The 15,913-nt window shown below is 40.3% G+C and overlaps 1 protein-coding gene across 4 annotated transcripts in view; it reads right to left on the reverse strand.

Annotated features, from left to right (window-relative positions):
* Positions 1–766: 766 nt before the first annotated feature.
* ARHGAP24 (Rho GTPase activating protein 24) overlaps positions 767–15,913 on the reverse strand; it is a 362,186-nt gene continuing 347,039 nt past the window's right edge. For all 4 annotated transcript variants that reach the window (XM_063309901.1, XM_063309902.1, XM_063309905.1 and 1 more), the window contains 2 exons: positions 8,365–9,436; positions 767–1,706 (listed from right to left, as the gene is read on the reverse strand). In XM_063309901.1, coding sequence (XP_063165971.1) covers positions 1,463–1,706; positions 8,365–9,436 — 1,316 coding nt within the window. In that variant the 3' untranslated portion in view covers positions 767–1,462. The remainder of the gene's footprint in view (positions 1,707–8,364; positions 9,437–15,913) is intronic.

Genomic DNA, 15,913 nt, shown 5'->3' on the forward strand with positions numbered 1-15,913 from the left:
TGTTGTGTGTCAAAAAAAGTCAATAAGGTGGCAACAGCCATACAAATGAAGTCCTGCTCTTTTTTTATATGTGTCACAATGCAGGTAAAAAAAAGAACGGGTCTTCAATTGCATTGTTGTCACCATCCTGACTTTTTTGACACCCCCCTAGAAACCCTTGACTGAGAGGCTCCCAAGGGTGAAAGTTGTGCTTTAAAAAAAAAGGAGCAGAAGCTGCTGCAACCTTGTGATGTCCAGAGACGAGACACGAACCCTGGAAATAATTGGGGACAGGAAGATTGCTGCCTAGGTGGGGAGAAGAGACTTTATCTGTGCTTTATGCGTCACACAAGTATGGATATAGACATGACGTCCATATCTGCCAACACAGATAAGGTTCCCCATCCCTTCTCTTGAACCCTCAACAGCCCAGGGCAGGGGTGAATTGGCAATATGGTGCATGGGTGTTGTTTTTTTCTGAGATTCCAACAAAACTACCATTTGCACAAGAGAGTGAGTTAAGGACCAGATTTTTTGTCAGGATTGCGACCCAGTTAAGAACTATCTTCTTTCCTTGACATGCCTCACTTCGAAACCCACTCCAAAATTCCAGTGCGAACGATGTGTTCAATGAAGCATGCGTTTGGGTCTTGATTGTGCAATGCGGTGACCATAGGAGGGACATTTGAAAATGTAAGTGCACAAGTCTGCACCGACAGCTGTAAATTAAGCATTAGAAACACAAAGAAAAAAGAGGAAAATAAAACAAACATAATAGATGCTCATGTTATACATTTATAAAATTATTTACAGTTTTCTTCCCCTTCTGGGGTGGGGTGGTTGTTTTTTGGTAATGGGCAAATCAATTGGCATAAACAGCACAGTCACACAATACTTTTTTCTTTGTTTTAATAGCTAACATTTTATATATATACACACACACACACAAACACACTTGTGCATGTGAGTGTGTGTGTATAAATATACATATATATTATATATATATATATATAATTAATTCTGCAATGACAGGGCAACCAAAGGGGGGAAATAATGTACAAAATTAGCTGATTATAACACGATGCCAAAAATAGCCTACTATGTTAAGTGCAAGGGAGAAAAGCTTGATTGCAATGAAGTTAACATTTGACAGTTTAAATATAAGACTTGCATTAAAATAATCTTTTGTCTCTTTTTATCGTCCCCCCTCCCACATAAACTATTTAAAATCTATATGCCCAAAGCCTGCTGTAACACTTAACAGTAGCATGATGATGGATTCAGGGAGCATGAATTTCTCAATTGAGAAGCAACTTGCAGAGAGATGGTTGGTTGATGCAGCCATGGTAGTGTCTCTGGAGTTCTAATAACATTTACATTGAGTGCTAGCCTCAGTCAGGTGACCAGTCACCTGTTACAATAAAATATCATAGCTACCCTCTTCCCAGAATCCCACAGTCTTGGTGAGCAGCAGGAACGGCCCTCACTGGATCCATATGGTGTTCCCTCTTTCTGTCCTACGTGGCTCAACTGTCAGTTCCCCAAACGTTGAGAAAAACTGCTCCATCTCTTTCTGCAACATGTCGTTCCTTTTCTCAGCATCTTCTTTGGCCCGCTCAGCATTACGCATTTTGATTTCTACCATTGTAAACTTCTTCTTCTCTTGCTCCAGTTCATCATGGAGATTCATCATTTCGGTCTCCAGCGAGAGATTCCGCTGTTCAAGGCTGCGAATGGAGAGCAATTACAGAAGACAAAAGCTGAAGATTACTTGGATAGATCTCAGTATGCTATCTTGGTACAATAAGCAGACAGAGAACTTCTGCAGAATCATTCCGCATTTGCTTGACCCTACTTTGATATCTTCTTAGGAATCTAAACCCCTTTCAATCTCTGGTGACTCTGTTTCAGGTCAAATTGCTACATCTCTCTGATCCTGCACGACCTGCCAATTCTCCTAGCTTTCCTTGATCCTCTTTTCCTTTATGGTAACCAGTTCCTTAATCTTGTACTTTTCCATTAAAGGTTAGTTAGTTAGTTATCAAATTTCTAAGGGCCATCCAACTCCATAACAATTCTGGGCCATATACAGTGTTAAAAAACGGATGCAAAACAATATACAAATAAAAAGGTTATGGCCTGTTATTCTTGTGTTTTTACTTATGCCTATTTTCTTCATTCCTTTTAGGGCATTTTGTTTTAGATTTAAATTGTTTCTTCCTTGCCCCTTGTGGTTGCTTAAGACACCCAAATCTCAAATTTTCTTGCTGTAAGTTTTATTGTTAGTCAGGACAGTTTTAATAAAATTTGACTGTATTCTTTTATTTGCTTTTGAGCATCTTTGAGTATTATTAACAGTCAGAAAACCTACTGTACATACCATTCAGACATAGTTCCTAAGCTGGGTTTTCTGGCCCAGACTGCAGCTAATGGGCAGCTAGTAAGATAAATTGCTTAAATTAATTCCTACATGATCTTTCTCGTCATTTGGGTTGAAAGGGATTGATTTATTATTGTGGACATTTTTATTTATATACCATGGTTTAATTATTTGTAAGGATTGGAAGTCTGGAATGATTCAGCATATAACTTTAATTTAAAAATATTTGCAAAGACTCTTGAGCATTCCAAACTGTGGATTTGAGAAAGTGGTTTAATTTGCATTTGATTGTGAATTTATCTAATGCTGTGGTTCAACTGGTTTGTAAACCAACATATAAACTGAAATTTGTACACATTTTTGAAGTGCAGTTTGCTAATGAAAAAGAATATTTTTAAAAGTCCGCACAAAAATATATGCATTTGTGAAACTAATGTACAGAACTGGAGCATATGGGGAAGACAGTTCCAATGAAAGGATATCAACTGTCAAAGGACTATATTTAGGGGAATGGCACAAAATACATAAAATTTTAATTCGAACTTAAACAGATTCTCAAGTGACCATGAGAATGTGAAGAAAAAAGTTCTGAATGGAAAGATGAGCAACTAAAAACTATAATTTCAGCCATGCCTTCTTTCATCCTGAATTTCATCCTCAATTAACAATATAAGACTTGACATGCTCATTTCTGATGGGGCATGTGCTGAAATAGTAAAAACTCTAACTTGTTTGATCAGAGTTAAAGTGAGAGAGAGCGAGAGAGCAAGCTTTCATTGCAGTGTGATGGCTGGCAAAGCATTACTGAGCAACATGGGCATAGGACTCCAGCAATAGTTATGATAGTGGCCGACATAGCAGTTTTGCCAACAAATCCCTTTATTTTAAAAAGTGCTTTGTGTATTTAACTAAAACTTTTGCCAGTCCTTTTGTTAATTTATCCACAGGAAAAGTAGCAGCTAATATTCTTTTTCTATTCCTGAACTCTGCTGTTTGATGCTGTAGCCATAAATACCTACTGGCCTCTTCTGCTGAATAAAACTGCTAATTTATAAACAAGATTTTCAGGCCACCAGATAATTAGATTTCTTCTTATCATACCGGAAGCGTGGCCATCATATATTTATTAGTTATGACCACCCTTGTAAAACAATTGCCCTGACATAAACTAGTCCAACATTATTAAATCAGATAATTCAGGGATAATGGAAACTTTATTTTAAAAAGCTCTTGTGCAAAGATAGGAAAGAGGAAATTGATTTAAACAAAGGCAGTAGCAAATACTTAAACAAGTATGTACACTTTCTGCTATTATGTTAGGCCAAATTTTATAGTATTTGCCATTTTAATGATTGGCATGAAGGAATGATTACAATGCTTGAAACAAAACAAATAGCCTATGAACAAGTATTTCATAGATCATGGGAATCTTTTTTTTTTTAACGTTATAGGGAATGGAAAACTTGGAGGACTGGCAATGTCATTCTTTAGTGCAGGAATTATGTAAGTTTTTCCCACTAACTGCCCATCAGTTGTGAACTTGGCTAGAAACCATGACTTCAGAAAATAGGAGTGAGTCCTATATATATTTGCTGAATGTTGATATGGTTAACAAGACAGAAATTAACACAATTAATGTAGGGCAACTTATTAAAATTATACTGAATTATCATCACCCTGCCTTTTATTATACTTATGCTAAGATCTTATGCTCTGTGCAGGTGTACCATTCTTACAAATATTTATAGACAAAAACTATAGAAACTGTATACATTGAGACAATTCTTCTACTGCTCAGCTCAGGAGAGGCAAGACCTGGTTACATCTCAAAGAGGTCCTTATATACCCCAAAATAACTACAATAATCTATCCAAAATATATCCCCCAAAAGCTCATGTACTGATTAAGAAGAAGGCATAGCTCCCCCATTCTACTGATCATGATGTAACAATGTGTGTGATCAGGTTAGATCAACATGCCTACAGTTAACCAGGTACCAACCAAGGAAACATTTGTTCCTATTTCTAGTAGAATAGAGTATGTTGACCCCACCGAAAAGCACCAGAAAGTTTTGTTTCCCATCTACATTATTGCCAGGATGTTAGGAGAAAGAAGAAACACAGAAGCTCAGGTGTATACAAATAAAAAAGAATGAAAAGAGATACAGAACCAAACTATAAAACTTACCTTTAGCTAGTTATAATTTAGTATGCATATTTGATAAAATCTAAATAGAACCCAAGGTAAATACACCAATAGAGACTGGAAGCAGACTAGAGGATTTACATGGCTCTCAATCACAGCCAGGATATTCTCAGGATACAGTTCCTTATTATAAGAATATGGGGGCATTCAACATGACATTTGTGCCCTTTAACCATGGTTAAGGCATCTGTGGGTTGCCAACCACAAGGGCAACAGGTTCTTAAATCCAAATCAAAATAACTCCAAGAGAACAGAGAATTGACATATGCTGGACTTCAAAGACCAAAAGTTTATGAACATGAGACATAGAACAAGTAACTAGAAACACTAAGAAAAATTACAAACCAAGGCAACCAGCAAAGATGGAAAGCTGATGTTAAGCTGAAGAACCAAACACAAGATCACAGAGCTATATCAAACTGACAGCAATAAAGTCACCTGGAAACAGGGCATGTATTGTATCTTAAAGCAATGCCAAAGATGAGGCAAGCAGATGAACATAGTCATGTTCATCAGAAAGTGGATCATAGCTGAGTTTTCTAGGGGCAGGAACTTCTAACATTTACAGAGTCCTCCTCAGCCTAATGCTGTTAATTACAGCTCCCTTTGTGCTGCCTGGAGATAACCAGAACTGTAGTCTGATTGATTGATTGATTGATTGATTGATTGATTGATTTAAAGGATATAGCTGCCAAACTCACAAGAATTGATTCCAGGCAGCACACAACAATGAAAACAACCAACAATCAGAACAAAACACACATTTGGACACACCAACATATATTAAATGTTGCAGGACAAGCTCATCAACATCCTGGCACCAACACTCAAGGGAACATTCAGGTCTTCAAAGGCTTCCTAAAGGCTAACAGGGTCTTTAGTGGACACAGCATTCCACAGGTAAGCACCATAACAGAGAAGGGACGCATCTTAGGTCCCATCAGATGACACGCTTTCAAGAAAGAGACCTGGAGCATGCCCACTCTGTTGAACACATGTGATGGGCAGATGCAGAAAATATGTTGGGGTAGTTTGTTATGCTGGGTTCTGGAAACCATCACAAGTAAAAATGAAAGAGGTGATAGAAATTAATGGGAGCAGAAAAAGAAAAGGATTCTGACTAATGAAACAGGATTATTACACAAAGGAAAGTTGGGTTGCTGTGGAATAACTTCCCTGGGTAAAGAATTGATGAGAAGTGATCTCACCACCTTGCCTTGTGGTAAAATGATGTCACCCTGACACCATTTTGTGAATGTGCCCAGGATATGGCCTCAAAATTTTAAACGTTGCCTACCCCTGACATAAACAGTCTTGCATTGCACCTGGAGTCTGGAACAGCCAGGATGAAGAGAAATCCTCTCACCACAATGTCTTTCAGACTTGACAGTGGTTCAGCAACAGGATGCGTGAATGAATTTATCAGCCAAATGAGTATTCCCATCTGGAAAGGCCAGTGCAGTGAATAAATTTGTAGCAAGATTGCCTGGCCTTCAGGAGTACCCAAAACTTTGAAGAGCTGAGCAAATGGATACTGGAGAGAACTTATTATTGAATTATTATTATCTTTCTTTTCAAGGAAGCAGTCTAAGGAGTTGGGTCCACATGCCACACTAAGCCAAAACCAAATTATGATTTAATTCAGTATGTGAATCCAACTTGTGTGGCTTGTGCAACAAACTGTGGTTAAAGCAAAAGATGAATTAACAAGAGGTGTGAGCCCAATCAGTATGGAACTGGAACTGTGTTGTTCCTGACTGAGGATATTTATACCTTCATAAAAGCTGTCTCTGTAGCCAAATTATGTCCTTTAGAACCAAAGGAAGCTACTCTTCTCTGTCTTACCTTCCTCTGAATAGGATTGCAATGGAAATCTACTGTTACCAAGACTAGAAACTACATTCCCTAGATGTCAGTTGCTTGCATGTTCTGGTGCTCAGAAATTTTAGACTCTTCCTTTCTCCAAGGGTGAGGTAGATATTTGGAAAACTCAACAGTATCAGAGCTGCAAGACCTCCTCACCTTGCAATTTTTTAAAAAAACATCAGCATCTTTACTGGCCTCAGCTTTACACAGGACCATCTCATGACTCTGAAATGCTGAAACCATTTATGAGGCTCATTTGCAATTCTCCATAAAGAAATCAAAGCCCCCTGAGCTCGTTAAAACCTTGCTATGAATCTAAAGCAGCAATCTTTGGAAAGGGACTTTTCCATCTACTGCTGCTGAGAAAATTCATTTCCTTTTCTGAGTGTCTTTGGCTTTGTCCCATGGCATCCAACAAAATGAATCTTGTGATATTCATTAGCATTCATGCCAATTTTTTAGATTACTTGGTGGCAGAATGGAAGATGTGAGTGATATATAATCCCCTAAGAGATAAATTAAGCTAAATGCTGACCCCTTTTCCCCCTTGCCTCATTGTGAATGCAATGCTTCATGTCAGAGCATATATAATTTAAATGATTCCCCCACCCCCATCTACTGTAAGTGAAAGGCCCAAGGGCCATGCCTGACTACAGGTAGTCCTTGCTTAACAAATGCCCTGTTTAGTAACCATTCAAAGTTACAATGGCACTGAAAAACTAACTTTATGACCAGTCTTCGCACTTATAACCATTGCAGTGTCCTGAGATCACATGATCGCCATTCACATGCTTCACAACTGGCTTCTGACAAGCAGAGTCAATGGAGAAGGCAGTGAAATTGCAAGTTGTGATCACATGATGTCTCACTTAATGACAGTGGGTTATTTGCTTAATGACCACAGCAGAAGTGATGTTGTAAGTCCAGTGAGGTCATGTGATGAGTCACTTAGCGACAGAGTTGCTAGTCCTAATTGTGATAATTAAGCGAGGATTACCTCCAGTAAATAAAGTATGGGCATTTTTCCCTCTTCAGTCAGGAAGGAATATGAACAACTTAGATTATGAATGTTTCGAATCATTTTGTTTGATGTTAAACAGAGGCATACAGGTTAGCTGTATGACTGCACCCGTAGGGTGTAAATGGTAAGATTGCAATCCTTACCCATGAATACCATGAAATTTATGACAATTAGAGAAATTCCTGAAGAAGGTGGCTTTGGCTACTCATCATAATGATAATATATATTTACTCCAACCGAAGGCAAAAGACTTTGAAAACGAGCTGCTGTAATGCCCAGACAGAAGGATATCACATACTTACAGTATGTCCTTTTTATGGACTTCTCAAAAATATCTGGTTGGCACTGCTGATTTACGGTCTACAAGTTGTGGGTCTACATCCATGTGACATAGATGAGGCAACCTGGGGGAGGGGCTTAGGGCCACATTTAGCCTTTGGGTGATGAGTCAGGGCCACAATCCCAAAAGCACATGAGTCTGGGGGAAAAATTGATTTTAATTTAATTAAATGTAAATTATGTCACCTCAATTTAATTCCCCATATAACCCATTATAAATTACAATTTGCTGTCAAGTTTCGGAAGGACTCTGGGTTTCATCTGAAGTTTTTTTTGGGGGGGGTGACATGCAGCTTTAGGGACCTAGTCTGTGTCCCTGAGCTAGAAGGACCAATGATCAAAATAACTTGATATAAGAACAATCTACCAGCCTGGCTGGAATTGAAGTTGGAATCTAACCCAATGAACAATTCCTTCTTCTCCAAATACGGCACTACAGACAAGAATCTTGTGCACCTCCAGCACTACCGTGTAGATCAGTCTTCCCTAAACTGCTGTATGCCAGATATGGAGTCCATTTCTCATAATCTCCAACAAGTATAACCTTCAGAAATTTCTTAGGCTGAAATCTTACCTTTTTATCCTTGTTTCATACTCCAGTTTTTGTTTTGCCATTTCCTGCTTTAAACTTGAAACAAGGCTGTGCAAAGCACTGTGGTTGCCTGCGCTGTTGACAAATGTTTCGCTGTTGTCACTGCTGCTAGTAGCCCTGCTGCTTCGGCCCCCAACACTTCTCCGGTCAACTTTGCTCTCAGAATCTGCTGGGTTCAGGAGATTGTCATGTTGGGGCTCATCTAATACAGGGTCTTCAAAATTGCCCCCATAAAAGTCTTGCTCAGGACAAGTGGTGGTGGATGATCGGCAGGAGTTGGAATGTTCAGGGAGGGATATTTCACAAGAGGACGTGGACCAAGTTGCACTATCAACACTCTGCTTATCTTCAGCGTTCACTGCTGAGAACTGTTGGTGCACATTATCATAAGTAGAAAGTCTGTTATGCTGGCCTGAATCACTCATAGGCTCCTTTTGCTTGTTGTCCCTCAAGGTCACATACCCATTGGGCATCCAACTCTGGCAACGGCTGTTCAAAGAGTTGCTATGGGCATCAGTGCTGGAAATACCCATTCGCACCCCTCCATTTTGTACACTGTGTGTGCCCATTTTAGTTACTGGCCCTTTCAGAGAAGATGTTCTTCTAGTCTGCAATGTACCATTGGGTAAGGATGGTGATGTTTTCTCTTGGCCCTCTACAGAACTACTGAAGGACCCGTTGGTGACTATGCCACTTCCTTTATTAAATGCTGGGTTCTTTTTCACTGTAAGGGGTGGACTCCTAGTCATGTCCAGTTTGTGAATGCTGTTTCTTGGGCTATTTGATTTGCTCCCAGGCTGAGCTGTAGGAGACCCATTGTCCACAATGGTTCTTTGAGGAGATTCAGGTTTATCCCATGAGCATCGCCTCACTGGTGATGACTCCTTAGTATTATTATTCTCTCTGTTCTGGAGCTGACCAATGATCACTTTTTTTTGGATCTCATTGTTGTTATTGCAAACCTCCTGTCCACTTTGAGAGTCTGCATCCTTGGGAAACAACAGCTCATGTTCACTTATCATCATGGACATTAATTGCTGGACAACAACAGTACCTAGTAGAAAATAACACAAACAGACCAAGGTTAAGCATACCATAACTGTTGAAAAAAAATGCTATGTATACCTTGTATCCATGCTTATCTTTGCACGAGAGTCAGTGTCTTGTACTGGGTTCATTTTCTCATCTAGGAAGTTCTAGCCATCATTATTTGTGATAAGCAAAGCACCAATGATGTTTATACCACATAAAGTAGTCTTTGTGCAAAAAAAAAAAAGGTTCCCTCCCTTCCTCCCTCCTTTATCTGTCCTACTTTAAAAAGTGATATAGGAGAGTAACCTAGGAAGAAAAGAAGTGGTCAGCATCTAGCTGTATGCCAAAGTAATTCAACTAAAAAGATTTCCAGTAGTAAATGATGTTTGACAGTTTGTCCTGGTTTCACAGTGAACATTTGCCTGTGACTGGGGAGGAAACAGTGAGTGTGAAGCTAAATCAAGACAGCCATTATCTCTGCAGATAGATTTTACTGAATTCTTTTAAAACTTCTAGAATATAGGATAGATGGACAGATTTTAAGGGCTGGCACACATGTTCTGTTTTAACTGGAGATAAAGCCAATGGCTGTATGCGGAGGGCTTTGAAGAAAAAGATACAAAAACTAAATATTGTTGACATGCTTCAGTTGCTTATGAATTGTTCAGTTGCTTGTATTAAGTGGAAATATAGCATGCACCTTGATGCAGTATTTACTGTTACACTCTAGATAAAAAAGTCATATATAGAGCTTCAGAAGAGATGGACTTGAGCGCCTTCTGCCCTCTTTCTCATCTCTGATTCCATAATTTCAAAATAAAAATCAATGTCTACAGTCTAGATTGGGCTGAGACCAAGAAACACCATCTAAAAATATTATGAAGATAAGATTATTTTTTGAGCCACAGAAATCTTGACTCACTGCTTTTACTGCTATACCAACTTTTGGGAATGACACAAGGGAAACGATATGCAAAATTAGTTTTGGCACAGAGAGAAAAGTAAACAAGTATACTGTAATGGTAAATTCTCAGAGTGGAACCAAACTATTTACTATTATTTTTCATGCCCTTGTGAGAAAAGGGAAGACTCTGGGAATGTTTTTGATGTTTGGGATACAAAGCTCTAAAATAAGTAACTGATATGATACGACAGATTTCTGAGCACACTTTTCCAATATAGGGGTACTTCATTCTTGCAGCACCACTGTGTCTTAGAAGCATTAGCTGCCAATCTTAACAGCTATGGAAAGATGAAGTTTTTAGCAATTTTCTAAACATTGGCGATATCTTAAAATTGATCCCATGCTGTGCTGACCTCCATACTGATTGCCACCCACTTACACACATCAACAGCTGTTGTGAAACAGTAAGTAAGTAATATGCCACAAAGACTTGGTGGCATATTATTAAACAGCAACGTGATCACTTGGTGGCCCCAACCCTACTGGCTCTTCGGAAGGCCTTGAAAACCTGGCTATGTGCCCGAGCCTGGGGTCCCGAGTGTGTGAAGGGTCCCGTTTCCTGGTTGTGCTGAAACAGACAGATTTTAATATCTCTTGGCTGCTATTTGCATTTAATTTTTTTGTATGCTGTTTTAATTGTTTAACTGGTTTTATGATTGTTAGCCACCCAGAGACACTGGTTTGAGATGGGCAGCTATATAAATTGAATGAATGAATGAATGAATGAATGAATGAATGAATGAATGAATGAATGAATGAATACTACACAATGGCATAGTGGCAGGTCAGATATTACACAGAGCAGACTCTATTCTTCTCACATCCCTGTTTAGCCCGTTTGACTTGACTCTGTGGATTCCACAGTACTGGAAGGGTTCATTTTTCACATCAGAACAAAACAAGTAACTAAAGAACCCTTAAGGAAGGGCTAAACTCTCACACTGTGGGAGAAGAGCCATACAGAGCAGAGAGATGAATGATCTAATTAGAATTTATGAAGTTCACTTCCAGATGGCTAGAGGGTCACATGCCGTAGAGGTGGTCCACCTCAGAAATCTCTAGAAGGAAGAGGATGAAGCTCCCTGGCTCCCATTTCTACAAATTTAGTTTTGCTGACTGTAGCAACGTATGGTAATGAAAAGACCTGCACAATTAATTTAGTATCAATATAAGTAAGCACTCCAAAACGAAACTTGGAGCAGCCCCTAGACTGCAGCTAATCCCTGAGTGGACAATATGCTGCTGTCAGTGTTATGAATCAAAGTGAATTCCTGTAAGTCAGGAGGGGGTGTCATTTGAAATGCAGGTAATGAATGGCCAGCCACTTTTCTGAAGACACTCATGGAAGCCAAACAGCAGGACTTCTTTTTTAATTTATGGAGTCTTTTTTTGGAGCATGGCATCTAGTTCTTCACAACCCTGTCCACCCCTCTTCAATACTTCTAGAAATAAAGCTTGGGTGGTTGTCTTCAGATGGCTGTTTTAAGGGTATTTTCACACTGTGGCAAATGCTTTTAAGCAAACTTTTCTTATAGTATAAGTCTATACTTATAAAGTGATAAAAGTTAGAGTTGAGTTCTTTTTATTTAAATTTCGAGGCCACCTGACTCTTCAATGACTCTGGACAGCTTACAAATAAAAGAGGAAACAATACATATAAAAAGAATGTGTCTGACCAGCCACTCTTAAATTAAACAAAATTAAACTAACTAGAAGTGCTCATCTCCATTTCTAAGCCGTTAGAGCCGGCGTTGTCCGTAGACCCGTCCGTGGTCATGTGGCTGGCATGATGACACGGAATGCCGTTACCTTCCCGCCGAAGCGGTACCTATTGATCTACTCACATTTGCATGTTTTCGAACTGCTAGGTGAGCAGGAGCTGGGACTAGCAACGGGAGCTCACCCCGTCGTGCGAATTCGAACTGCCGACCTTCTGATCGGCAAGCTCAGCAGCGCAGCGGTTTAATCTGCAGCACTACTGCATCCCTCCTACCTTTACCTTTACTAGAAGGGGCTACATAACCACCTTAACCCAAGGCCTGGGAGAACAACCAGGTTTTGTGTAATTTATGGAACATCATAAGGGTGTCAGCCATCCTCCAGGAGGATGTCATTCCAGAGGGCAGGTGCTGCAACCCTGGGCCCCACAAGATGGCATTGTTTAATAGATGGGACCCAGAGTGGACCATAACAAATTGTGGCAAGTTCTTAGTGGTATGGGGATACCAAGTCATCTTGTATGCCTCCTGAAGAATCTGTATAACGACCAAGTAGCAACAGTAAGAACAGACCACGGAACAACAGACTGGTTTAAGATTGGGAAAGGAGTACGGCAGGGCTGTATACTCTCACCCTACCTATTCAACTTGTATGCAGAACACATCATGCGACAAGCTGGCCTTGTGGAATCCAAGGCTGGAGTTAAAATCTCTGGAAGAAACATTAACAATCTCAGATATGCAGATGATACCACCTTGATGGCTGAAAGTGAAGAGGAACTGAGGAGCCTTATGATGAAGGTGAAAGAAGAAAGTGCAAAAGCTGGCTTGCAGCTAAACCTCAAAAAAACCAAGATTATGGCAACCAGCTTGATTGATAACTGGCAAATAGAGGGAGAAAATGTAGAAGCAGTGAAAGACTTTGTATTCCTAGGTGCAAAGATTACTGCAGATGCTGACTGCAGTCAGGAAATCAGAAGACGCTTAATCCTTGGAAGAAGAGCAATGACAAATCTCGATAAAATAGTTAAGAGCAGAGACATCACACTGACAACAAAGGCCCGCATAGTTAAAGCAATGGTGTTCCCTGTAGTAACATATGGCTGCGAGAGCTGGACCATAAGGAAGGCTGAGCGAAGGAAGATCGATGCTTTTGAACTGTGGTGTTGGAGGAAAATTCTGAGAGTGCCTTGGACTGCAAGAAGATCCAACCAATCCATCCTCCAGGAAATAAAGCCAGACTGCTCACTTGAGGGAATGATATTAAAGGCAAAACTGAAATACTTTGGCCACATAATGAGAAGACAGGACACCCTGGAGAAGATGCTGATGGTAGGGAGAGTGGAAGGCAAAAGGAAGAGGGGCCGACCAAGGGCAAGATGGATGGATGATATTCTAGAGGTGACGGACTCGTCCCTGGGGGAGCTGGGGGTGTTGACGACCGACAGGAAACTCTGGCGTGGGCTGGTCCATGAAGTCACGAAGAGTCGGAAGCGACTAAACGAATAAACAACAAACAGAGTGCACTAACCCTGCACTCTGATCACACTGGATAGGCAGAAACTGATAGAGGTAAGTGGTCCCTCAGATAGCCAGGCTTTATGCCATGAAGGGCTGTAAAGATGGTAACCAGCACCTTGAATTGCACCGGGAAGCCAACCAGCACAGCTCACAGAGCAGTGGAGTCACATGAGCATCGTTGCTCCCATCATTGCCCATGGCATTGCACTGTGGACCAGCTGTAGCTTCTGGGTGGTCTTCAAAGGCAGCCCATGTAGAATGCATTACAGTAATTCAGTTGTGAGGTAAACAAGGCATGAATGATTGTCTGAAGAGCCTCCTGGTCCAGGAAAGAGCACAACTGGTGCACCAATGCAATGGTCTGCCTGGTCACTGCTGCCACCTGCTCATTAAGCCGGACCTGAGAGTTCGAGAGGACCCCCACATAGTACAGAAGTTTTCAGTGGGGAAGGGCCACCCTGTTGAGAGTTAAAAATGGAATATTTCTGGGCCTGAGGCCCAAAAACAGACATAGCTACTCATTCTGGTCAGGACTGAGCCTGAGCCTGCTCCTCCCCATCCATATAACTATACTGGACTCTCCATCAGCAGATGAATTAGATTTTGCTACATGTTAACATCATGGAAGGCCAGTGAAGACAGAGTAATGGAAATGTTTGCTACCTAATTTAAGGAAGCAGTGAGGGAAGAAGAAACTCCATGTGATAAATTGTGGGGAGGCTGGGAAAGGAATTGAAGAGAACATAGACATAAACAATTCAGAGACAGCAGTGGGAATGTCAGGCGACAGCTTATCTCACAAAGGGCAACTTAACTAGGTGGAACGAAATCAGGGAAGAACCATTTCAAAAAGTTTCTGTTTTAACAAACTCACTATAAATGAGGCTGGGAAATTCCTGTATTAATCCCAGATTAGTATTAAAGGTGGAAGCTCTTGCTTCCATGATGTACTCAGCTGGGGCTTGACACTGAGGCCCAGTTCAGAGTGATACATCCAGGTTACCATGGCAAAGCAGCAGCTGCTCTGGAGAACTGCACACCTTTGCTGCTTTGGTAAAGTGAGGGACGGCTTGGTCCAGTCCACCTTTCAGCCTGCTCTATTGTGTGGAGCAGTGATTAATTGTACCTCTTTCCGAAAAGCAATCATGGCCAGCCTGCTTGCCTATACCAAATGCCAGAACAGGTTAACAGGGCATCCCAGACACAACTGCTCAGATGTGACCCATGCTTCCTTTAGTGGAAATTACCCTTGGGCAGCTGTAAAAAGACCTGAGCGTCAGAAATTCACCAGCTAGATTTTGCTGCTGGGATAGATGCCTTTTTTTTTTTTTTGGTCCAATGCAGATCAGAGAGTGATAAAAGGAAAACAGAAAGCTTGCAAGAAGCTGGCTGATCAAACCCTTTCTTCTCACATGAACTGCACAGCAATCTCAGATTTTAATGACTTCTAGAGAATTTCAGGCCAGAATATCGCAGTTGAAATATGAACATCTGCAGACACAAGATTGATAAGCACAGGTTTTTTTTATGCTTCTTTAATTGGCAAAATAAATCATTTTCTTTTTTTGATTTATTTATTATTTTCATCTTATTTCATAAGATGCAAAGTACAAGAAATGATAAACTCATATCTGGATCTTTTAAAGGAATTGGAATGCTTTAACCTTCCTAATCAGATGCTAATATTGTGACAAGATTGTTAGAAACTTGTCTAAATGAGAACTGGGCAGTCTTTAGGCATGCAGGAATGATTCTGATTTTTACTAGAATCCAGAGATCAGCTAAGGTTGAAATAAAAGCACAGAGTTTGAATGGATCATTTAGATCATCAAGTCCAACTGCTTTCTCAGTGCAGGAATCTGTATTAATGCATCACTGGCAAATGTCTATACTTCATCTGCTTGAACTCATCCAGCAAAGCAGAGCCCACCACTTTCCTACAGCACTGATTCCACTGTAAAACTAATTTTAACGCATCTGCTCTTACATACGTGTTTAGAATTAATTCTACCAAATTATGTTGTCTACCAGAACTCAACTGAGTTCGCAATTCTTCCAAACAAAAATCCATCTCTGAGTCCCCCAAGTATTTCTATTATTTCTATTTCTATTTCTGTTTTTATCATTCCAGCAGCATAAGGCAATGGGCAAGCTCGTTTAGTACTGGTACTGTCAAACCATTGAAATGTAAAACCTTTTCCCCAATATCCCAGATTACCCAACAATGTACAAGATGTGCAGATCTGCCTTCTGCCAATCCAGATCTAGTTTTTTCAATGGTGTCCAGCTGGAATCA

The sequence above is a fragment of the Candoia aspera genome, chromosome 8 (genome assembly GCF_035149785.1).
Source record: "Candoia aspera isolate rCanAsp1 chromosome 8, rCanAsp1.hap2, whole genome shotgun sequence".
Classification (NCBI taxonomy): domain Eukaryota; kingdom Metazoa; phylum Chordata; class Lepidosauria; order Squamata; family Boidae; genus Candoia; species Candoia aspera.